The sequence below is a fragment of the Pseudophryne corroboree genome, chromosome 2 (assembly GCF_028390025.1).
Source record: "Pseudophryne corroboree isolate aPseCor3 chromosome 2, aPseCor3.hap2, whole genome shotgun sequence".
Classification (NCBI taxonomy): domain Eukaryota; kingdom Metazoa; phylum Chordata; class Amphibia; order Anura; family Myobatrachidae; genus Pseudophryne; species Pseudophryne corroboree.
Window position 1 is genome coordinate 399,812,941 of NC_086445.1, and position 25,638 is coordinate 399,838,578.

Below are 25,638 nucleotides of genomic sequence, written 5' to 3' on the forward strand. Positions count from 1 at the left end.
TATGGACCCTGAAGAAGAAAATAAGAGTTATGGTAAAACTTACCTTTGTTAACTCTCTTTCTTCGAGGTCCATAGGATCCACAGGGCTGCTGATTGTGAGAGTGTGCTTTCTGTGTGTACCATCCTTCCGTCTCTTCTTTCCAGCTCCTCCTTTGGGCTTGTAATCTAAAACTGAAGAGCCTGAGCTGTAGGCGGGGTATGAGGTGGGAGGGGTCCAGTGCATCCTGGGAGCTTGAAAAGCTTAGCTGTTCAGTGCCTGTCCTGGTCTCCACCAGCATACTCCAAGGTTAACCATGTGCATCCTATGGACCTCAAATAAAAAAAATTTAACAAAGGTAAATTTTACCATAACTCTTATTTTCCAATTTTTTTGTTTTATTATGTTGGCAAATTTATTTTTATTTTTAGGCCATCTAACAAACTGATTTACTGTATTTGATGTCTCAATTGTTTGGTTACACTTAATTAAGTAGGTAAAGTGGGGTTAGTAGGTAGATAATGGGTTAGAAAATAGAGCAACAAACACATATAGATGGTACCAATGCTGTGTATATTGCATGTACGTTCCATCTGCATCCACAACACTTGGGTGGGCGTAGTGACCTCCCTTAAATAGCACTTTCGTAAGCTATTACTGGTCCGTTTATTAGGCGTGTGAGAATGTCATGTCACAATTTTGTGATCATTCGCAATCTTTATTGTGACTATTCGTATTAGCATTATCCATGCTGAATGAGGCTCTCTGTTAGTGTATTGTCCTGCAGTACAGAGATCTAACAAAACAAAAAACAAAAAATAAGATTACAAAAAAAAGATTACTATATCATCAACTATTAGGAAATGACAGCAGTTATAGACCACCATTAACAAAGGCCCCAGCAAGTTCTATAAATATATGGATTTGGTAACTTAGGAGATATATATTTACCGTCAGAACCAGAGATAAAGGGCACACGTTATTGATTAGAAACTGTTTCCAGTGAAAGTGGATTCAGGAATGATACTCAGCACAAAGCCATTTAATTGAATTACAACCACAATAGCTTCCGAATTGAATTCAAGCAATTTTCAGTGGCAGCTATGGGTAACTGTTTGAAAACAACCATGTTGTGATATACAGGATGTAAAAGAGACTAATGATGCCCTTAGTGTGAGTCATATAATGTGATCTGTCGCCTTTGTAATAAACAAATGGGAAGACAAAGTAAGGGCATCCCAGGAGTACAGAAAAGTGACATTTTCAAAACTGTTCAGAAAACTATTCATCTTTTTCCAAAATTGGATGCAAAAGTTTTAATGGGTTGGGTTTGATTTGCCGCGGTTTGAAATGCCAGCAGTCAGAATTCCGACCGTGGCATCCCGATGGTCGGACACCTGACAGGGGAATGTACGTATGCTTACCTCCCCCCTGCCTCCTAATTCACCCTCCCCGCAGCCTGAACATAACCACCCCCCTCCCCTCCACTGCGGCCTAACCCTAATCTCCCCTCTACAGCTTTACTCTAACCCCGAGGGGTGCAGCCTAACCCTAACATTCCCCCCCCCCCCCTACCCCGCAGCCTAAACCTAATCCCCCCTGGCTTGCCTCTCTTGTGGGCCAGTGAGTGCTTGTTCGGCATCCTGGCTATCGGGATTCTGTCGCCGGTATTCTCACTACCAGGATCTCGATAGCCGGGATCCTGACTGGATCCCGTTTTCACATGTTACTAGCAAATCAGCAGAATATGGCCTTAAGTGTTCAAAACCCTACCCCTATGAAATCATGCTACTGTATAAACTGTCACACTGCATCGGATTGGGATGGAAAACCAGCCTGGAAAATGTATGGAAGCATCCTTAATGTGGATACAGTCTGATGAGGGGGTGGGGTCTGTTGATGGAGTGGGATCCCACCTCATAGACCCTGATTGTACGCAATTGCGGCCTTCCTTGCGTCTTGCTACAGTTGCGTATGAGACCAGGGGGAAGTAGAATTGAACTAAAAGTGTCCCTGTATAATTTTGCAGAAGTGGCCCGACATGGGCAGCACAAGAGGTATAACATATTGTTTAGCCATGGTAGCATCACCGGTTGCCAGAGTTGCTGTACTGCAGATATGGAATAGCAGAATGAATGGGGACAATGCAGTGTACTGAGTGCGGTGGGCTTCCTGTCATGTGGGGGATAGGGTCACATGACTTCGCACAACACAGTCACCACAGACTTGTGAGCCTAACAGGAATCTTCCTGGTGAGCCCTATGGCCAATCCGCTTCTGCACTGCATGTGAAATTACAGTACCTGTTCTCCTGACACGTGATTCACATGAAATGTTACTCAACTCTACTCAAACAGCAGCTGATATCTGTGACACATGTCAATTCCTACAGTTAGAATAGGGTCTAACAATGACTTATTTCCTGTTTTTCTAGAAGTCTCTTCCTGAAACTTGTTGAGATGATCAGGGTAGTAGTAGTGTCCATTTATAACCAGCATCTTAAGGCTGAGTATGCTGTTCAGGCTCGCTTTCAGAAAAGCTGTCAATCAAGAACAATTCATGTACTTTTATATTGTGGGCATCCAGGTTGGGGCACACCGGGGTGGAGAAAAGAGGCTCTGGTAAACCATAATGGTCTGCATCATTGATCTGTATAGTAAGGATGGCAAACCAGCTAAAAGAGACTTTTGTTGAAAAGGCTGTGATGTCATAAGCAGCACCTGGCGCATATCAGGGGCGCTTATTATGTGGCAATACAGTGCTCTTTATAAAATCTGTTATAGAAGAAAGGGGCAGAGAATGCGCGACTTGTTCAGCCAGAGGAAAAGGGGGAGTGAAATACAAATCTGTGAAAGAGATGGAGACATCAAAGGGTCCACCACTGATGGTCTCTATCAATAGTGTCATTGGTACTATACATTGATGGCATGAAACCATTGAAGGAAAACCACTGATGGTTTGAACCATTCATGGGCATCCATGATGTGGTACACACCCTGGGTTAATCAAGCAAGGGGTTGGCACTGAGTGTGGTGACAGGGAGGCAGAGATGTGGGCCAATCAGGGAAGGGGGTGGAGCTAAGTGCCATGACCTCTCACCAAGAAAGAAAAATTTTGCTACATCTCTGCCATCGATGGCAAAATCAATGACCATCACTGGCAAACTATCGATGGTCAGTGGCCTTACCCAAGCTGTGATTTCTGTCAGTAAAAACAGAGAGACATCTTAGCCATGGCCCCATTAAAAAGAGGAGTTAAATGCTTCCCCTATTGTCCTAAATTTTTTAAAATAGGGGGAGTTACCCCCCATTATATTGTGAGAGGGAAATAAGGCACAAACAGGTGTAAAAAGACCATTTATGAAGAGGTGAGAGGCACACATGAAAAGGGGACATGAGCACAGATATGTAAAGGAGTAAAAGCCCCACATTATAACTAAAGAGGGGGAGAGTCTCCACAGACAGAAACCCCTAGCAGCCACTGAACGGACATGGTCACTGTAGAGGCAGCGTGCCTAAACTATATAGAAAGTTGGGAGCCCCATAATAGATTAAAAGAGGCAATGAGGTCCTAAGTGAAGGAGGGTTGAGGGAGCAGAGGAACCCCAAACTCTGTGGGGAAGCCCTGCAGGGATGTAATGGTAGAGTGAAAGCTGGATAAATAAGGAGAGGCAGAACTGTGTTAAATAAAGAGATGCAGAACTTGGATGAATAAAGAGAACCACAGCTGTGATATAATAAAGAGAAGCTGAGTTGTGGCATAAGAGACACACTTCTATATTGCTCTACGAGTAGAGCTGCAAAGTGTGAGAGAGAAGCAGCTCTGAGTAACACTTGTGAAAGTGAATGTATGTCTAGTGGCGATGAGGTAAGTATGTACTATGTATTAAGCCTTGGACTAAGCGCTGGAGAGATATGAAGGGGGGTATCCAATTTGAAGCAATCCATTTTTGGCAAATAATAATGACCTGATATTGAGATTTTTGACTGATGTTCATTATCACGGTATCCAATTAGAGGCCATTTTATCGGCCAAAGATGGACCCACGATCGTGTGATAACACATGGGATCCGGGATACAGTAAGTACCCCAATGTAGTTGTGCGACTGGAAAATACCATGTCAAATCCCATATGAGCAAAAGAGGGAGGGGGTTAGGGATAGAAAACCCATAGCCTCTTTTTAATGGAAATTAGGGCTAAAAACAGTCTGGGGTTCCCCATATTTTCCAAAAACCAAAACCAGGTTGATCTTCACCTGGGGCCAGCTGCCTCCCCAGGGTTTGCAGCTATTTCGACGTCCTCTTCTTCAATATTATCCTGGGGATGGTGGCCTGTAAGCTCTTTTCCATGACTACTGCCTCCCCAGGTCTTCTTCTGTGATCACCACCTGGGGGGTGGAAGCCTGTAAACTCTTTTGCTGCCCCCCAGGACTTCATCCAGCATCTAATCTCTTCAGAAGCTCTGCCTTGCTCCTCTTCCGCCATGAGACTGACACCATATGAACCAGCTGGGGGCTGAGGGTCTGTCTGCAGCCTGGGATTCTTGTGAGTACATATCGAAGCTCCTTCCCTGGCATCTCTTTCAAGGAGAGGAACCATTGGCATAGCTATAGTAGGTGCAGATATTGCTATTGCTGTGGGGCCATGAGGCTTAGGGGGCCACCTCTGGAGGCCTGACTCAATGCATACAGATCATAAAGTTGTCTACAAGGGTCCTGGAATTGCCCACTAAGCACTATGTGACATTATGTGAACTGAGGACAATGTGGCATGTGTACTGGCAGTGGTACAATGTGGAATATTGTTTGCTTGGGGCACTAAAATATTGCATAATAATAACTGGGTGTACTGTGTGGTATAATGTCAATTTAAGCATTAGTATGGGGCATAACATGAAGTAGACTACTGTTGCATAAAGTTAAAAACTGCTGCGGAGAAAGGAATCTCTATAGAAGGAGGTAGGAGCACCTTCAAAAAGTTGCTATAGGGCTCACACAGTTCTGGCTATGCCCCTGGGAGGAGCAGACCATCACCACAAAGGATCATGTGGTAGAAAGGGGGCAGCGGCAGAGGATGAGGCTGAAGTAGTTAAATGGCTTGTCCCAGTGGAGGCACCAGCCACCAGGAAATAATATATCTTGGGGACGGCTATTACTTGGTCAGAATTGGTACCAGTGTGCCAAGACAGCCTTCATGATGGTGCCGGACATGAAAATGTTAAATAATCTGCCTCCTGAGCCATTGGCCCGCTGAAAAAATTTGCAGTGAAACCTAATGTCTATCAAACACTATGCTTAAAATTTTTTCTAGTAGTTTGGTTTTATATATTTTTATTAACATCATTTGGTATTGCATGGTGCTTAAGATAAGAAAATGACAACACTCGAAGTTTAATTCATAAATAGATCAAGGAATCAAAATGTGATGGGATATGATCCATAAAGCGTAATCTATAAAGATATATAGATTATATACAGTATGTAAATATTGTAACAGGGCCAGGGGAACAGGTACCATCTCCTGGGGTAGATGGCAGGATGCAGCAGCTAAGAGACCACACAAGACCGTTGGTTTGGAAATAAACATCAAAATAAATACCTTGGTGTCCGGTGCTAACTGTACACAGGATAATCCTAACTCACTAAAAAAAAAAAAAATACAAAAAGTTTTTACCAGGCACAGCTCACTTAGCATGGATCGCTAAATAATGCAGACGCAAGTTAATTTGCATTTATATGCGATCAATATCAAATCTGCTTATAGACCCAATACACTCCTACAATGCAAGGTTGCAATTAAAAAAAACTTCAGTACACAAAAGAGGAGGCACCCGGAGTACCTAGTACCTAATTCAGCGATGCGAGTGTGTACCCTTCAGGAACTTTGCTAATGTTCACAATTTAGCGGACATTCGCAAACAGACTATCAGATGGGTTTTTTTTGTCAGCTTAACCTAAGAAATATCTAACCCATATTATATCACTTACTGATGTGTCATTAAACAATAAAGTCATCAAACATTGCAAAGTGTTGATTTTGAGGACTTAATTGTTCAATGTCATTAAATGTTATTAAACAATTAAGCCACCAAACATATGACAATAGCATGTTTGAAGTCCTAAAGCTTAGCCAGGCATTAACACATCAGCTGTATGTGATTTTGCACTATTTGTGCAATTATGATCTGAAACATCGATGGTAGTGCACCTGTCATAGCCACTCATAAGTTGCGATCACTTTGTGAGTATATTAAGGTTGCCTCTTAGCAGATTTGCAAATGCACCACCCAGGACACAGGCACGATACGCCCACTACATGACCCGTTTTGCAGACTTGCAAAGCCGTCCCACTGACACGCCTCCATCACACCTTTTCCCTGTTATCTATCTGCGACCTTTTTTTGATTCGCAAATCTGCTAAATTGTCGCAGTTCATGATCTGGCACATGCACGCTGTGATATTTACGCATGCGTAGTTTGCTAAAAATTGCCAATTGCGTGATTATTTGCAATTGCAACTGAAGCTGAATCAGGTCCTGGATTTCAAGAGCAGGTTTCTCGCACAGAAACTCCATAGACAGCTGATAAGGGTGACAGCCTTTTAACACATACCTACAACTGAAAGTCCTAATTAGACTTCTATGAGGCTAATAGCCCAAAGACCCAAACTGGGCCTAAATGGATGGAGAACCTGCACTCTCTTCTCACATCCAACCCCAGGACCCTACTCTGGTTCTTTCCAAAAGCTCTCAGCAGAACCAACATAATAATCCTGGGGTTTTAAAACCCATATTAATGAATATGCCTGCCTTCCACCACTATTGCAGTGAAACCGATTACTAGTGATGAGCGGGTTCGGATCCTCGGAATCCGACTTGCCCGAACTTCACCTTTTTTTTACACGGGTCCGAGCGACTCGGATCCTCCCGCCTTGCTAGGTTAACCCGAGCGCGCCCGAACGTCATCATCCCGCTGTCGGATTCTCGCGAGATTCGGATTCTATATAAGGAGCCGCGCGTCGCCGCCATTTTCACACGTGCATTGAGATTGATAGGGAGAGGACGTGGCTGGCGTCCTCTCCGTTATAGTAGAAAAAGACTGAGTATAAAGACTGAGTGACTTACTTATAATTGTGGGGAGGATTGGGGACGGGGAGCAGCTGTTAGGGAGTACAGTGCAGGGTTTTGATTATACCACCAGTGAGTTTAATCCTTTGTTTGTTTCTCTGCCTGAAAAAAAAACGCTCCACCATATCTGTGCTCACTCAGTGTGCTGCACTGCTGCATGATATATCTGTGCTGAGTGCACTGCTCTGCTCACACTGCCTAATTGTGGGGACTGGGGAGCAGTTATAGCAGGAGTACAGTGCACAGTTTTGCTGACAGTGACCACCAGTCCAGTATACGTTTGTCTGCCTGAAAAACCCTCCTGTGTTTTTTTCTTCTTCTTCATACTAGTTTAGCAGTCTGCTGACAGTGTCCACCAGGTCTGTTATACAGTATATTATATATATAAGCAGCAGTACGGTAGGCCACGGCTGTACCTACCTCTGTGTCGTCAGTGCACTCGTCGTCCATAAGTAATATAATACTATACTATCCATCCATCTACATTGTATACCTGTGGTGTTTTTTTTTTTCTTCATACTAGTTTAGCAGTCTGCTGACAGTGTCCACCAGGTCCGTTATACAGTATATTATATATATAAGCAGCAGTACGGTAGGCCACGGCTGTACCTACCTCTGTGTCGTCAGTGCACTCGCCGTCCATAAGTAATATAATACTATACTATCCATCCATTTACATTGTATACCTGTGTTGTTGTTTTTTTCTTCATACTAGTTTAGCAGTCTGCTGACAGTGTCCACCAGGTCTGTTATACAGTATATTATATATATAAGCAGCAGTACGGTAGGCCACGGCTGTACCTACCTCTGTGTCGTCACTCGTCGTCCATAAGTAATATAATACTATACTATCCATCCATCTACATTGTACACCTGTGGTGTTTTTTTTTTCTTCATCCTAGTTTAGCAGTCTGCTGACAGTGTCCACCAGGTCCGTTATACAGTATATTATATATATAAGCAGCAGTACGGTAGGCCACGGCTGTACCTACCTCTGTGTCGTCAGTGCACTCGTCGTCCATAAGTAATATAATACTCTACTATCCATCCATCTACATTGTATACCTGTGTTGTTGTTGTTTTTTTCTTCATACTAGTTTAGCAGTCTGCTGACAGTGTCCACCAGGTCCGTTATACAGTATATTATATATATAAGCAGCAGTACGGTAGGCCACAGCTGTACCTACCTCTGTGTCGTCACTCGTCGTCCATAAGTAATATAATACTATACTATCCATCCATCTACGAATTCCGAGCCCACCCGCTGGCGGTGATGCAGGGCAGTCTGGAGCGACTGCTGATGCTGACATCTGGTCCGGACTGAAGGACCTGCCAACGATTACTGACAAGTCGTCTACTGTCACTGCATATGATTCTCTCACCATTGAAAGAATGGTGGAGGATTATATGAGTGACCGCATCCAAGTAGGCACGTCAGACAGTCCGTACGTATACTGGCAGGAAAAAGAGGCAATTTGGAGGCCCTTGCACAAACTGGCTTTATTCTACCTAAGTTGCCCTCCCTCCAGTGTGTACTCCGAAAGAGTGTTTAGTGCCGCCGCTCACCTTGTCAGCAATCGGTGTACGAGGTTACTTCCAGAAAATGTGGAGAAGATGATGTTCATTAAAATGAATTATAATCAATTCCTCCATGGAGACATTCACCAGCAGCAATTGCCTCCAGAAAGTACACGGGGACCTGAGATGGTGGATTCCAGTGGGGACGAATTAATAATCTGTGAGGAGAGGGATGTACACAGTGAAAGGGGTGATGAATCGGACGATGATGATGATGAGGTGGACATCTTGCCTCCGTAGAGCCAGTTTGTGCAAGGAGAGATTGATTGCTTCTTTTTTGGTGGGGGCCCAAACCAACCAGTCATTTCAGTCACAGTCGTGTGGCAGACCCTGTCGCTGAAATGATGGGTTCGTTAAAGTGTGCATGTCCTGTTTTTACAACATAAGGGTGGGTGGGAGGGCCCAAGGACAATTCCATCTTGCACCTCTTTTTTCTTTCATTTTTCTTTGCGTCATGTGCTGTTTGTGGAGTATTTTTTTGAAGGGCCATCCTGCGTGACACTGCAGTGCCACTCCTAGATGGGCCAGGTGTTTGTGTCGGCCACTAGGGTCGCTTAGCTTAGTCACACAGCTACCTCATTGCGCCTCTTTTTTTCTTTGCGTCATGTGCTGTTTGGGGAGTATTTTTTTGAAGGGCCATCCTGCGTGACACTGCAGTGCCACTCCTAGATGGGCCAGGTGTTTGTGTCGGCCACTAGGGTCGCTTAGCTTAGCTTAGCCATCCAGCGACCTCGGTGCAAATTTTAGGACTAAAAATAATATTGTGAGGTGTGAGGTGTTCAGAATAGACTGAAAATTAGTGGAAATTATGGTTATTGAAATCAAAATGACCCCCAAATTCTATGATTTAAGCTGTTTTTTAGGGTTTTTTGAAAAAAACACCCGAATCCAAAACACACCCGAATCCGACAAAAAAAATTCGGTGAGGTTTTGCCAAAACGCGTCCGAACCCAAAACACGGCCACGGAACCGAACCCAAAACCAAAACACAAAACCCGAAAAATTTCAGGTGCACATCACTACCGATTACACAGACACACACATTCACTCCTCAGACTTTCTCTTATACACCTTATAATGACTGTAAGACCCCCATCCCTCCAACCCGTTGCCATTCATATGACATAAAGCATCCAACCTCTTAGCACTGAGCATGTACATTTGCTGCTGCTACCATGGTCACTACTGGAAGTTGGATTGGTAACTGTGGAGCAGAGCAGAGGGTTGCTGAGTGGAAAGCACCCTCCTAAGGCTTATTGCTATTCCATCCGCATTGAGACCCTGAAGGACAGCCACAATGCACCTGATTGGCTCCTGCCATCTGGAATCCTGCAGGATTAGAAGTTCAAATGTTCTCCCCCACTGCCGCATTTCATGTGAAACAGCAAGGAGTTGAAGGTCTGAGACTTATAGAGTGTGGCCCAAACAGAAATCTCCTTGGGTCCCTAACGGGCCAGTTCAGGTGTATTTACCTAACTATAACAATAAGGGGGTCATGTGCCCTGGTGCCACTTATCCTTTTATTATTTATGCACTTGTCCCACATAAATGTCTGTCCTTCAATAATTCTTCAGTTCTTTAACCCCCTCTCTTACTCAGATCACACCCATTGTTCTTTGTTCAAGATGTTGCATTGTTTAAATGATGAATAAATAGTGTAGGATGGCACATATACCCTATATTGTACCAGAGGCTGATCCAGAACGAAGTGACAGGGGGGCACCATGACAGGAGAAGAGAGGGTGCTATTTGTACATGCCAAAGACGCATGCTCCTGGTAAAATGTGTGTGGCCTTGCAAAAAAAAATGGGCGTGGCTTCAAAGGGAATACCATATCCCTATGACAGGGAGAGGATGATGCCTTGGAGAGGCCAATGTGACAGGAGAGATAGGGTAATGGGGAGATAGTGATGCAGGGGGAGAGGCAGATGGTGGAAGCAGTGGGTAATAAAGAGAGATAGTGGGAGACGGAGAGGCAATGGATGACAGGGAGAGGCAGAGGATGACAGGAGAAGGTGACAGTGAGAGGCAGTAGTGACGGCAGGGAATCAGTGACTGGGGGAGACAGTGGCGGATGCCAAGGAATGGGTGACAGGGGGAGGCAGTGTGTGGCATAGAGGATGAACAGTGGATGACAGGAAAAAGAGGTGATGATGAGAGACAGTGGGAGGAGAGGCAGTGGGTGACAGGTAGGTGATAGGGGAAGGCAGTGGTAACAGAGAAGCAGAGGGTGATGGGGATAGAGTGATGCCTTGGAGAGGCAGTGGGTAACAGTAAAGAGAGGGTAATGGGGACATAGGGATGCAGTGGAGAGGCAGTAGGTGATGGAGAGAGATAGTGGGAGACAGAGGCAGTGGGTGACAGAGAGTCCCATCTCAATGTGTGCACAGATGAAGCCTAGGTGTATACTCCAGCTTCTCAAAATGTGATGGACATGGGACAGACCTAAAAGTGGATGGCCAGCAACTGAGAATGCGGTAGTGCCCCTTATACACATACTATCCACAGTAGTAGTGCCACTTACAAATAATGCCCATAGTAGTACCCCTTATACACATAATTCCACACAGTAGTGCCCCTTATATACAATGCCCACAGAAGTGCCCCTTTTACACATAATGCTCACAGTAATAGTGCACCTTATACACATAATGACCACAGTACTAGTGCCCTTACACATAATGCCCACAGTACTTGTGCCCCTTATACACATTGGGGGTAATTCCAAGTTGAAAAGGGAAAAAATTGCATAGGGGTTCACAGTATTTTAACAACCAGCACCGGGCTCTTATCCAGTCATGGTACCAAAAATACGGGGGGAAATAGACATACAAATGGACACATCGCAGGCAGGGGCGAGCAGCGTGTCTAGGTGTGCCTGTGCCTCAGCCCGCTGCCGAGCGTACACAGACGCTCCCATTCACTTTGAATGGGGCGCGTGCGTGTCTACGATGCACGCGCTCCCCCGTTCGCTCCCAGTGGTCCACCTCGCCGGGCGCGACTAAGCACAGACAGAGCCACCAACACCGGAATCCTGACCACTGACAATGCAAACAGCTGGAATCCCAGCAACAGGGGCTATTCCCGTATATGTGGTTGACTTATTTACTGTCTATCTATTATACCACACTCAGACAGGATGAGAATGGCAATGTTAACTCAAAACAATTAAAATACAGTCAGCTAAAATAAAAAATGGTGCTATCAAGAGGACACTGCCCTCCATGGTCATTCCAAAATAAAGTTGAATAGACACAGATGTACTGTATGTTAGAGGAAGATACATTTTCCATACAAATCCCAAATATGTAACATAGGTAATCCTCCTGCAACTTTTCTTTGGTTCTCTCTAGACTCTGCAGTACTTTACTTACCATAGGCCTGTTATTCTCTTCACTACTGAGCAGCAGAATCAGAAAGAAAATCAACCCCCTTAAGAGTCAAGGGTGTCAGGTAATGATGCCACAGGTGCCACTGGGGTAGCTAATTCAGCAGTTTTATTGCAGATGACAACCCCAAACAGATGGGCTAACCAGTGGTTTCCTTGGTATCCTTGTGACAGAGGCATTTTAACAGAGGAGGAGGCCCGTGTCCATCCTACTCCATCTGAGCCACCTCCTCTGTAGACGGTGCCCATCAGCACAATAGAGTCTGAGCACTAAAGGGGCTCAGACTCTATTGCACATGCGCAAATCACTGTGGAAATGGTGCAGTGGCCTTTTTCCCAAAAATATCCTTACTGCACATGCGCAAATCTCCAGAAAAATGTCCGCCATGCCATTTAGCAGATATGTTGAGAGATGCTGGCAAGGGACTCTGGAGAGGTATTTAAAAAATTTGTGCAGGGTCCGAGTGACCGTGTGCACCGCACATACTGCACCCATTATAGGTACGCCACTGCCTGGTGGGCAAATCCAACACTGATGGTGAAAGTCTATGAATTAGGAGATCGCATCCTGTGGTGTGGTGCTGCTGTCACAGTCAGGACACATTCTTGGATCCATGGGCCTGATAGGCTTTATTTCTCTATGGGTGCCTGGAGCTGTAGTCCCACCAGCCCATTATCAATCTGGCCCTGGCCTCACTAAGAGTTTAAATTGATTGGAAATATAAGGAGACATTATAATTGATTAATTACATTTTGCACTTTCCTGCAATTGAATCTATTTTATATTGCGAAAAGTGACATTAGGAATACACACTTGAATGTGCAAAATTCAATGTATTAAAACATCAAAAGAATAGGAATAAGGCCAATCTTCTCCAGGTCGAGTGTTTCATACGGGATGTAGTCAGGTGACTGGCGGTTGGGAACCTGGCAGTCAGCATACCGACGCCGGGATCCCGGCCCCCCAGAATGCTAGCAGGGGGCCCAGCGTTATTCCCACTCATGAGTGTCCATGACACCCATAGAGTGGGAATAGAACCTGTGGCGAGCGCAGCTTCATTGCGCTCGCCCCACCGGCATCAGTATGCTGACCGCTGGTCGTCCGACCCCAACCTGTTTCATACCCTCATATACAGTACACTATTCTTACATACAGTATGATGCAGTAGTGTGACACTCAATATATTGAGTAGACAATAAGAATGACATAGGTATATAACAATACATGCTGCCTATAACTGGTCCCTTTTTAGTTCCAGCACACTGATTTAGTCCAGATACTAGAGTGTGACATTGAAGCTGTGTTCACCTTTTGCAGCCCAGCCATCCATACACATTACTAAAAGATTACAGGAAACAAGGTCAAGTGCAATGAGGAGAAAGTCATTTGGAGGAAGTGGGGCATTATTAGTGATAATATACTACATTCATTTTATTTAAAAAGGAGTGGCAATGCCTTCTTTATTACTTGGTTGTGTTGTAACAGTGTTTCTTGTTAATGTTGCTGTTGCCTTATGTCTGGAACCAGAAGCTCCACAGAAAGTTTAATACCTGTTTAGTTGAACATTTTTCATAGTTTCTGTACATTAGGACATATTTATTACATTGATAGAACCCATTTCATTGCTTCTCATCTTGCTCGGCCACATTCTGCATATTTCTAGACTAGAGCTATATGACACATGCAATTACTGTGCTTGCTTATGGACTGAATTTTATATATATATATATAAATATATATATATATATATATATATATATATTCGGAATACATACGAAATACCGTCTGTCGGTATGCTGTCAGTCACATTACCGACAGCGGCATCCCGACAATAAAGATCCCAACAGCGGACTGGTTTAGTATTTTTACCCTCCCCTGTCCCCTATCCAAACCCTCGGTGATCCAGCGCTGGTCTCCAGAGTGAATCTTTTTTGAGAAATATACTACGAAGACTGTTTATGAACTATAGAGACACCAACATTTAATTTTATTTTAATTGTGGGGAAATGTAATAGGGGTGATAATCAGGAAGTGAGAGATTCTGGGCGGGATGTATTAACATACATCGCCGCCCCTCGCCGGTTACCGCAGCGATGTTGATCGCATATGTACTAACATATGCGATCAACATCGCGATGCGGTGACGGAGGCCCCCCGCGATACCTGTTAGGTGGTCTGCGGGGGGTCTCCGTCACCTCCCCGGGGTCCCCACACTGGCTAGATGCCGGGAAGCAGCAGCAGGCTGCCCCCGGCACCTCCTCCTCCCCCCTGCAGCCGGAAGGACGTCCGGCTGCGTTGCTAGGGGGAGGAGGACACTACCTTCCGGGTCCAGGGCAGCCTGGAGGAAGGTAAGCCAGGGGGAAGGGGGGTCGGCGTCTGCGGCGGGGATCGACGGTGTCGGCGGGTTGCGGCGGTCGGCGAAAAGAAGCCCATAGGCTTCTATAGGGTTTCGCCATCCAGAGATGGCGAAACCCTGGACGCCGAAAACGCTGCGGTAGGGTCTTAGTAAATATGAAAATGCGGTAAAACCCCCGTTTTCGGGGGTTTTACCGCATTTTTGCTTTAGTACATCCCGCCCTCTGTGAGAGTTTTTTTAATTGGCGATCATTTACATGGCAAAACTAGGTTAATTTTGCCGTGTAAATGATTGTCACTTTAAAGAAACAGGAAAACTGTCACAAAATCTCTCACTTTCTGATTCTCACACCCTATTACATTTCCACCTAGTTGACTGTTTGTTTGTTTGTTTGTTTGTTTGTTTGTTTGTCTGTCTGTCTGTTCGTTACAGCATCAAGCAAAAACTACTGGATGAATTTGGATCATGTTTTCACTATTGTATAGCTTAGTGCCCTAGAAAGAAACGGAGGTCTGTATGATCTCAATGTGCCATCAGTGAGGGGAGCAATAAAGGAAAACAGATTCTTGACATTCGGCGTATTGAAAGTTAGTGTTCCGATCATGCTTCTGCAGAACTTGACTTCACCCAAGTTATAAAATGGAACCCGACTTAAAGTGTTTATTTTACAAAGGAAGCTAATGGAGGCAAAGATTCTAATGGGATGTGGCCCAGGTGAGACTGTGTTTATACCACATATACCCCCTTAATGAACATTTGAGTGAAAATCCCATCACAATTGGTTCAGTAGTTGTCGAGTTTATCCTGCACACACATACAAATGAACAGTTTTATTTATATATATATATATAGATATAAGTTGAGTGCAGCGCTTCTGTGATTATACAGTATATATATTAGTTACCTGCACGTCAAAATGATGGAACAACATAACAGTAATGTCAGTGCTGGCAGCTATGCATGCCCGAATGGAGCAATACTTGAATTGTTCCATCGGACATCATCCAGTGGCCGCCGGTGCACAAAACACTTGAATTCCCTGCCCCACAGAGGGAAGGAGAAGCGTTAGCCTTTTTATTACATATATATATATATATATATATATATATTAGAGATGAGCGGGTTCGGTTCCTCGGGATCCGAACCCCCCCCGAACTTCACCCATTTTACATTGTTCCGAGGCAGCCTCGGATCTTCCCACCTTGCTCGGTTAACCAGAACGCGCCCGAACGTCATCATCCCGCTGTTGGATTCTCACGAGATTCGTATTCTATATAAGGAGCCGCGCGTCGCCGCCATTTTCACTCGTGCTTTGGAGATTGAACGGAGAGGACGTGGCTGTGTTCTCTCCCTGAAAAGCTCCGTAATCTGTGCTCAGTGTGCTGCAAATATCTGTGCTCAGTGTGCTGCAAATATCTGTGCTCAGTGTGCTGAAAATATCTACGTTCTCTGCCTGAAAACGCTCCATATCTGTGCTCAGTGTGCTACAAATATCTGATCAGTGTGCTGCATTGTGGGGACTGGGGACCACCAGTATATAATATATACTTTTCTATAGCTTCTATACTGCTTGTCAGGACACACATGGGTCACAGTTACACAGCTCTGTACTGATATATACAATAATATATATACTTTTCTATAGCTTCTATACTGCTTGTCAGGACACATGTGTCACAGTTACACTGCTCTGTACTGATATATACAATAATATATATACTTTTCTATAGCTTCTATACTGCTTGTCAGGACACATATGTCACAGTTACACAGCTCTGTACTGATATACAGTAATATTATATATACTTTTCTATAGCTTCTATACTGCCTGTCAGGACTCATGGGTCACAGTTACACCGCTCTGTCTGTACTGATATATACAATAATATATATACTTTTCTTATTTTCTATAGCTTCTATACTGCTTGTCAGGACACATGTGTCACAGTTACACCGCTCTGTACTGATATACAGTAATATTATATATACTTTTCTATAGCTTCTATACTGCTTGTCAGGACACATGGGTCACAGTTACACCGCTCTGTACTGATATACAGTAATATTATATATACTTTTCTATAACTTCTATACTGCTTGTCAGGACACATGTGTCACAGTTACACCGCTCTGTACTGATATATACAATAATATATATACTTTTCTATAGCCTCTATACTGCTTGTCAGGACACATGGGTCACAGTTACACCGCTCTGTACTGATATACAGTAATATTATATATACTTTTCTATAGCCTCTATACTGCTTGTCAGGACACGTGTCACAGTTACACTGCTCTGTACTGATATATACAATAATATATATACTTTTCTATAGCTTCTATACTGCTTGTCAGGACACATGTGTCACAGTTACACAGCTCTGTACTGATATACAGTAATATTATATATACTTTTCTATAACTTCTATACTGCTTGTCAGGACACATGTGTCACAGTTACACAGCTCTGTCCTGATATACAGTAATATTATATATACTTTTCTATAGCTTCTATACTGCTTGTCAGGACACATGGGTCACAGTTACACCGCTCTGTCTGTACTGATATATACAATAATATATATACTTTTCTTATTTTCTATAGCTTCTATACTGCTTGTCAGGACACATGTGTCACAGTTACACCGCTCTGTACTGATATACAGTAATATTATATATACTTTTCTATAGCTTCTATAATGCTTGTCAGGACACATGGGTCACAGTTACACCGCTCTGTCTGTACTGATATATACAATAATATATATACTTTTCTATAGCTTCTAGTATTACAGTGCAGCATTTTGGTGACTAACAGTATATAGTTGTACAGTAGGCCATTGCTGTATCTTGCAGCTCTGTGTCACTGCAAGTATCCATCCATTCCATTTTCTTCCAGTGATTTGGACCAATAATACCATTGATTAGAACAAATAATTCCAGTGATTTTGTCATTTTCTTCCAGTCATTGGGACCAATAATACCATTGACTAGAACGAATAATTCTAGTGATTTTGTCATTTTCTTCCAGTGATTTGGACCAATAATACCATTAATTAGAACGAATAATTCCAGTGATTTTGTCATTTTCTTCCAGTGATTTAGTCCAATAATACCATTGATTAGAACGAATAATTCCTGTGATATTGAGGTGTTTGTGTCGCTTAGCTTAGCCGTCCAGCGACCACAGTGCACCTCTTTTTCTCTTTTCTTTGCATCATGTGCTGTTTGGGGCCAATTTTTTTTAAGTGCCATCCTGTCTGACACTGCAGTGCCACTCCTAGATGGGCCAGGTGTTTGTGCCACCCTCTTGGGTAGCTTTGCTTAGTCATCTAGTGACCTCAGTGCAAATTTTAGGACTAAAAATAGTATTGTGAGGTGTGAGGTGTTCAGAATAGACTGGAAATGAGTGGAAATTGTGGTTATTGAGGTTAATAATACTATAGGATCAAAATTACCCCCAAAATCTATGATTTAAGCTGTTTTTGAGGGTTTTTTGAAAAAAAAAACACCCAAATCCAAAACACACCCGAATCCGATAAAAAATTTTCAGGGAGGTTTTGCCAAAACGCGTCCGAATCCAAAACACGGCCGTGGAACCGAATCCAAAACCAAAACACAAAACCCGAAAAATGTCCGGTGCACATCTCTAAATATATATATATATATATATATATATATTGATATATATATATATATATATATATATATATATACACTGCTCAAAAAAATAAAGGGAACACTAAAATAACACATCCTAGATCTGAATGAATGAAATATTCTTATTAAATACTTTGTTCTTTACATAGTTGAATGTGCTGACAACAAAATCACACAAAAATTATCAATGGAAATCAAATTTATTAACCCATGGAGGTCTGGATTTGGAGTCACACTCAAAATGAAAGTGGAAAAACTCACTACAGGCTGATCGAACTTTGATGTAATGTCCTTAAAACAAGTCAAAATGAGGCTCAGCAGTGTGTGTGGCCTCCACGTGCCTGTATGACCTCCCTACAACGCCTGGGCATGCTCCTGATGAGGTGGTGGATGGTCTCCTGAGGGATCTTCTCCCAGACCTGGACTAAAGCATCCGCCAACTACTGGACAGTCTGTGGTGCAACGTGGCGTTGGTGGATGGAGCGAGACATGATGTCCCAGATGTGCTCAATTGGATTCAGGTCTGGGGAACAGGCGGGCCATGCCATAGCATCAATGCCTTCGTCTTGCAGGAACTGCTGACACACTCCAGCAACATGAGGTCTAGCTTTGTCTTGCATTAGGAGGAACCCAGGGCCAACTGCACCAGCATATGGTATCACAAGGGGTCTGAGGATCTCATCTCGGTACCTAATGGCAGTCAGGCTACCTCTGGCGAGCACATGGAGGGCTGTGCGGCCCCCTAAAGAAATGCCACCCCACACCATTACTGACCCACTGCCAAACCGGTCATGCTGGAGGATGTTGCAGGCAGCAGAACGTTCTCCTTGGCGTTTTCAGACTCTGTCACGTCTGTCACATGTGCTCAGTGAGAACCTGCTTTCATCTGTGAAGAGCACAGGGCGCCAGTGGCGAATTTGCCAATCTTGGTGTTCTCTGGCAAATGTCAAACGTCCTGCACGGTGTTGGGCTGTAAGCACAACCCCCACCTGTGGACGTCAGGCCCTCATACCACCCTCATGGAGTCTGTTTCTGATCTTTTGAGTAGACACATGCACATTTGTGGCTTGCTGGAGGTCATTTTGCAGGGCTCTGGCAGTGCTCCTCCTGTTCCTCCTTGCACAAAGGCGGAGGTAGCGGTCCTGCTGCTGGGTTGTTGCCCTCCTACGGCCTCCTCCACGTCTCCTGATGTACTGGCCTGTCTCCTGGTAGCGCCTCCATGCTCTGGACACTACGCCTTCAGACACAGCAAACCTTCTTGCCACAGCTCGCATTGATGTGCCATCCTGGATGAGCTGCACTACCTGAGCCACTTGTGTGGGTTGTAGACTCCGTCTCATGCTACTACTAGAGTGAAAGCACTGCCATCTTTCAAAAGTGACCAAAACATCAGCCAGAAAGCATAGGAGCTGAGAAGTGGTCTGTGGTCACCACCTGCAGAACAACTCCTTTATTGGGGGTGTCTTGCTAATTGCTTATAATTTCCACCTGTTGTCTATTCCATTTGCACAACAGCATGTGAAAGTGATTGTCAATCAGCGTTGCTTCCTAAGTGGACAGTTTGATTTCACAGAAGTGTGATTGACTTGGAGTTACATTGTGTTGTTTAAGTGTTCCCTTTATTTTTTTGAGCAGTGTATATATATATATATATATATATATATATATATATACCCCAAACATACAGCCAATGTCATTAAGAACTATATTCAGCTTAAAGAAGATCAAGGAGTCCTGGAAGTGATGATATGGCCCCACAGAGCCCTGATCTGAACATCATCAAGTCTGTCTCTACGTGAAGAGACAGAAGGATTTGAGCAAGCCTATATCCACAGAAGATATGTGGTTAGTTCTCCAAGATGTTTGGAACAACCTCCCTGCCCAGTTCCTTCAAAACCTGTGTGCAAGTGTACCTAGAAGAATTGATACTGTTTTGAAGGCAAAGGGTGGTCACACCAAATAATGATTTGATCCAGATTTGTCTTCTGTTCCTTCAGTTTGCATATTGTTAAGTGATAAAAAATAAACTACTAACACCTCTATTTTTGAAGCATTCTTAGGGTGTGTACACACAGTGAGATCCTTGCTATGGCCGATTTCTACTTGCGATTTCCCTTGAACTCCCCGGAGCCCAGATAGCACAGATTTTGACTAACTTTTCTTGAGATATGGACTATGCGTGCTTACGATTTTGGCTTATGTGAGATTTTGGCTTATGTGAGATGTCATTGACATGTGAGATGAACTAGATAGTACACCGATCTAGCAAGGATTGACTTGCCTGCACAGTCTGTGGGTGTGTACACACGGTGAGATTTTTTCTTCCGATTCTGACTATATAGTCAGAATCGGAAGAAAAGTTAGTGCAGATCGCAAGGTGACAGTCAACTTGCGATCCCGATTCGATGCCGATGCGCGGTCCCGCGCGGTCGGCATCGAAAGAAAAGATAGACTGTGCAGGCAAGTCAATTTTGACTATCTCTATAGAAGAGATAGTCAAAATTGACACTTAGCCAAAATCGCACAGAGCCAGTATCGCAAGCACACTCATTATGGGCATAATTGGGCATAGCCCGAATCTCACCATGTGTACACACCTTTTCTTTTCTTGCGATGCCGCCCTGGCGGGACCGCGCATCGGGATCAAATCGGGATCGCAAGAAAATAATCGAAAGAAAATATCTCACCGTGTGTACACACCCTTACTTTGCAGCATTTTTTCCACACATGCCTAAAACTTTTCAGTATCCCCATTCCCCCTTTCTAGTATTATTAGATTTCTGGACCAAGACATGCTATGACAACAGAAATAAGGAAAATACAGTCAAATCTGTTTTTTGTAGAATCATCTAGCAGTAATATCTGCAAAACTTTCTTATACACTGGCTAGAATAGGTCCATTATAATGTACAAGGTATTTGTTTCAGCACAGCTTCTGCAAAGCAGCAAGTTGCACTTGAAAGACAAAAAATAAATAAATTCAAGTATGTAAAAAAAGAAAACATAAAGAAAAAAAAAAGAGTCAAATGAAAGGAAAGGAGAAAAAACTGTGAGAGCAATCAGGGATGTAATAGAAGAAGCAGACATCAGGCTCAGCAGTCACATATCACACCTGTCTCTCCAGCAGGTCACATTGAGATAGGCAGTAATAATACTCAGTGGCAGGCAGTGTCTTTGCATTGTGCAGCACTGTTGGTTTGGAGTCTAGAAAGGATAGCTTGTAACACAGAGACAGGGAAGGCTGCTGTTTATGTGATCAGTCCTCATCTATTGCAGGATGCAGCCAGCCTCTGCTCCTACAGCTTCAGTTGATGCCACAGGTAAGTTTTATCCATGTTCTCTTATTATTGTTCTTTCATTGGGATAAGTAATACTACTGATGTATTGTTATTACTTTCTCAGTGTCTGCACACTATGTATTTCTTACTTCTGTAATGTCTCTCTAGGTTTCAGCTGACTGCAAAGTATATTTGATGGTTACGTGCATGTAAATGATAGATTATTGTGCCCCAGTTGTCCAGCCCAGGTCTAAAGTTGTTTTGCTCAGTGTTACCAAAGTAGCTATTCTAGGATCTCTGGGACTGTGACTGAAACATTTCAGTTCTTAGTAGTTACTTAAATTGTACTTTTGAATATTAAGTACTGGGGCCACATTGAACATACAATAGGTAGGTCATGATCTTGTCAATGTTTACTCTGCTTGAATTACACCTTGAAAAGCTGTAGAAATGTTAATATTTTTAGTGAGTATTAAAAAAAATGCAGAAAACATTGGGGTAGATAACTAATGTTTATGTTTTATGTATCTAATATATAAAAATGAAAATCTGTCCTTCTGTCTTTCTATGCAAATACACAGTTTACAAGCGAAGATTGTGACATTTTACATACGAGTGTATTAAAACACGGCCGAGGCAACTAAAACAATTAGAAATCCCTAGCACCCCCTAGGGGGGCAGACAGCAGCACAGAGTATATCAGGAAATAGCATAACTCCAGAATTGCTGGAGTAATGTACTGAAAAATTGGTACACATATGCCTTACAATCTGGCAACAAACACTGTGGGGGTAAGACACCCCTAGCACCCCTAGGGGTGAGGCAGCAGCACTGACTATTTCAGCAGACTGCATAATTCTGGAATGCCTGCAGCAATTTACACCAAACTTGGTACACATCTGACATACAATCTGGGAACAAACTCGGTGGGGGTTAGACACCCCTAGCACCCCTAGGGGTGGGACAGCAGCACAGATTATTTCAGGAGACAGCATAAATCCCGAAGGCCAGGACCAATTTACAGCAAACTTTGTACACATATGATTTACAAGCTGGCAACAAACACTGTGGGGGGAAGACACCCCTAGATCCCCTAAGGGTGAGGCAGCAGCACTGAGTATTTCAGCAGACAGCACAACTCTGAAATGCCTGCAGCAATTTACAACAAACTTGGTACACATATGACTTACACTCTGGAAACAAACACTGTGGGGGTCAAACACCCCTAGCACCCCTAGGGGTGGGACAGCAGCACAGGGTATGTCAGTAGCCAGCAAAACTGTGGAAGACCTGGAGCAATTTACACCAAACTTGGTACACATATGACTTACACTCTGAGAACAAACACTGTGGGGGCAACACACCACTAGCACCCCTAGGGGTGGGCCAGCAGCACAGACTATATCAGGACATGTATGATATGTCAGTGATGACAGGGATGCATGTGACAGGGCCAGTGACATGATGTGAGGAGGGGAATGCAGGTAGCATAAACCCACACACTGAGAGTTATATAGTGGAAGTAGCACTGTCCCCCAGCAGCACAGAGTATATCAGGAGATACATAATGTACTGCGCTATATAAGAAAATGTAAAAAAAAACGATAATTTCACAGGGGCACTGACATGATGTGACAAGGGGAATGGAGGCAGCAGGAAGCCACAGACTGAGAGTTGCATAGTGGAAAGAGCAGGGTCCATTGGGGGACCAAAAAGGGGTCCGGCCACTATACAAAGTGCGTCGGGGAAGGAAGATATGCCGATATACTAGATCTCCAACCAACGTAAATTAACGAACAACTATCATTCTAATTTACCATCCTCATCCCGTAGCGAAGCACGGGTATTCAGCTATCTACAGTGTTATTGATACTGTGTGTTTAATATTTACATTTATTTTTGGAAACAGACATTCTTAAAATCCTGGGCAACGCCGGGTACTCCAGCTAGTTTTCTATAAAAATAGGAAATCTTTGCAAACTGTGGTCTTAGAACTATTGTATTGAGTTTATTTGGCACTTTACTGATAGGTTTGGTTCATTAGATCCACATTAAAAAGATCTACAGTCAATAAGGCGACCACAAATGATCAACATGGAAAAGGTTGACAGGGTCAAAAGGTCAACAGTAGAAAAGGTTGACGGTGGCAAAAGGTCAACAGGCAAAAGCTAGAGAGTAGAAAATGTCAACAGGGTCAAAAGGTCGATGTGGAATTGGATGACACAAAAAGGTCAACAATTTTTTTTTTCTCTTTTTGCACAAAAAATCCCCCAATTAGTCTACTACTTCACTCACCATGCTTCGGGCAAGGTTACTATTCCCAATTATAGGCCTAGTCCACGTGAATGGTAAAGGATGAAAAAGTAGAAAAAAAGTGGATAAAATAATAAAAAAACTTGTGTTGACAATATGTATGTTGACCATTGTCATGCTGACTTTTTGAACTTGTACTGTCTTCCTTTTACATGTCGACCTTTTGTACCTGTTGATCTTATGCATGTCAACAATTTGGGGTCAACCTCTTGACTGTTGACCTTTTTACTGCTGACCTACAATCTGTATACCTTACTGACATACAGCAGATAATATTAAGAGGTTGTAGCACAAGTTACACTATATAAAAAATGGCAGTCCTTTTTTTCTGTGAGAAAAGTGTAGGTACTCACCTAATGTGACAAGTTGATACAAGATTTATATTGGCTTTCTCAATAAGAGATACTGTAAGTTTGGATAAGTCTTAAGACTCTTATTTTATTCCTTTCTGAAATTATTTCTCTGATTTTTACCAGTTTTTGAAGCTAGTTATAACAATTTGAAGTTATGCAACACAGAAAAAGTCATTATTTACTCAATTGGTTGCTTCGTATCCTCAACAGGCTATGGTGTGTTCTCTACAGTGCTTTGCTTTTATCTATCTGCTACATTATCATGCATGCACTAGCAGTATCTACTCTTACCCTCACTCCCTCTCCCTCTCTCTCTCTCTGTATATATATATATATATATAGTGTATATTAAGGGGCCCATGCTATGCACTCACTAATGGTTACCCAAGCTTCTAAGTATGGGTCCCTACCGCTGCATTTCCCTGGTGGGCCCTTCATGCCCCAGTCCGACACTGCTTATGAGATCAGAGCACCTGCATATAATGCTCATGTAGCTGATACAGTAGGATATACTAGTCCAGTCATGGACTAATCTGCTACATAGACTGTATGAATGCACTATGTTCATTAAAAACACAAGCGTGTTACACTGGACCAAATTATAATGTCTAAAAAAGAATGAATTCTAGAGACAGATATACAATAAACAGCAGAGCAAATGCAGTATTCCAACCCTTCCCATCTCTATCAAATATACAGACAATGCTGTATACACTACTATTAGGTGCACTCAGCTTCCCTTTCTCGAGCAGATCAGTGTGAAGAAAGACCTACTTCCCAACTGTCCTTTCATTCGGTTCCTACTGAGTGGGACAGTCATCCAAAATTGGGACTGCTCCACGAAACTTAGGACTGTTGGCATGGCAGATAGCCCAGCTCTTTCCTACCTGTTCTTGCTGCTGTCACACCTGATGCTGCTTGTGTCTTGTGCTAAGTAGCTCTTGGCCGGGATCCTATAAGTTAGAGCAAAAAGTAGTACATTTAATATGGCAAGTCTACAAGTGAACACTCTAAGCCTAGCTTTCCCTACCCTGACCAGCAGTACATTAAAGTATCCAGACTTTATAATTAGGCTTAACTCACTGCTACAAGCATAAACATTACATAGATCTATACACCAGAGACAAGCCCAACATTAATTTAGCAGTAATCATATTTATTAAATATATAAAATAATCTTATTTCATCCCAAACATAATAATAAATAATTAGCATTCACATTTAATAAATAGTGATCTCCCCAAACAACCCTACATTCAATAAATAGCTTTCGAACCTCCTCAATATTAACTTAATAGTCCTATCACCCTCTCCTTAAATTAACAGTCCCCATCATACCCCACTGGAAAATGAAATAGTCCCACCATCAAATAAATAGCGCTATCATCACAGCACATATAAATGAAATCTTTGCCACTTTGCACAGGAAGCTGGGTGTGCTGGGAAGCTGTCATATTGGGCAGTACGGATGGGGTAATGATTAAATGAACAATGTGCTTCACCTGCTCTACCAAACACCTAAGCAGCTAGAAGCACTGATGGAGTTCTAATGTGTAATAATTAGTATTACTGCCTCACAGCACTGAGGTCATGGGTTTGATTCCCA

General features: G+C 43.2%; 1 protein-coding gene across 1 annotated transcript in view; it reads left to right on the forward strand.

The window, feature by feature from the left end:
* The first annotated feature begins 21,365 nt into the window (after positions 1 to 21,365).
* Positions 21,366 to 25,638, forward strand: part of TMEM255B (transmembrane protein 255B) — a 206,589-nt gene continuing 202,316 nt past the window's right edge. The window contains exon 1 of the mRNA XM_063950766.1: positions 21,366 to 21,408. Coding sequence (XP_063806836.1) covers positions 21,366 to 21,408 — 43 coding nt within the window. The remainder of the gene's footprint in view (positions 21,409 to 25,638) is intronic.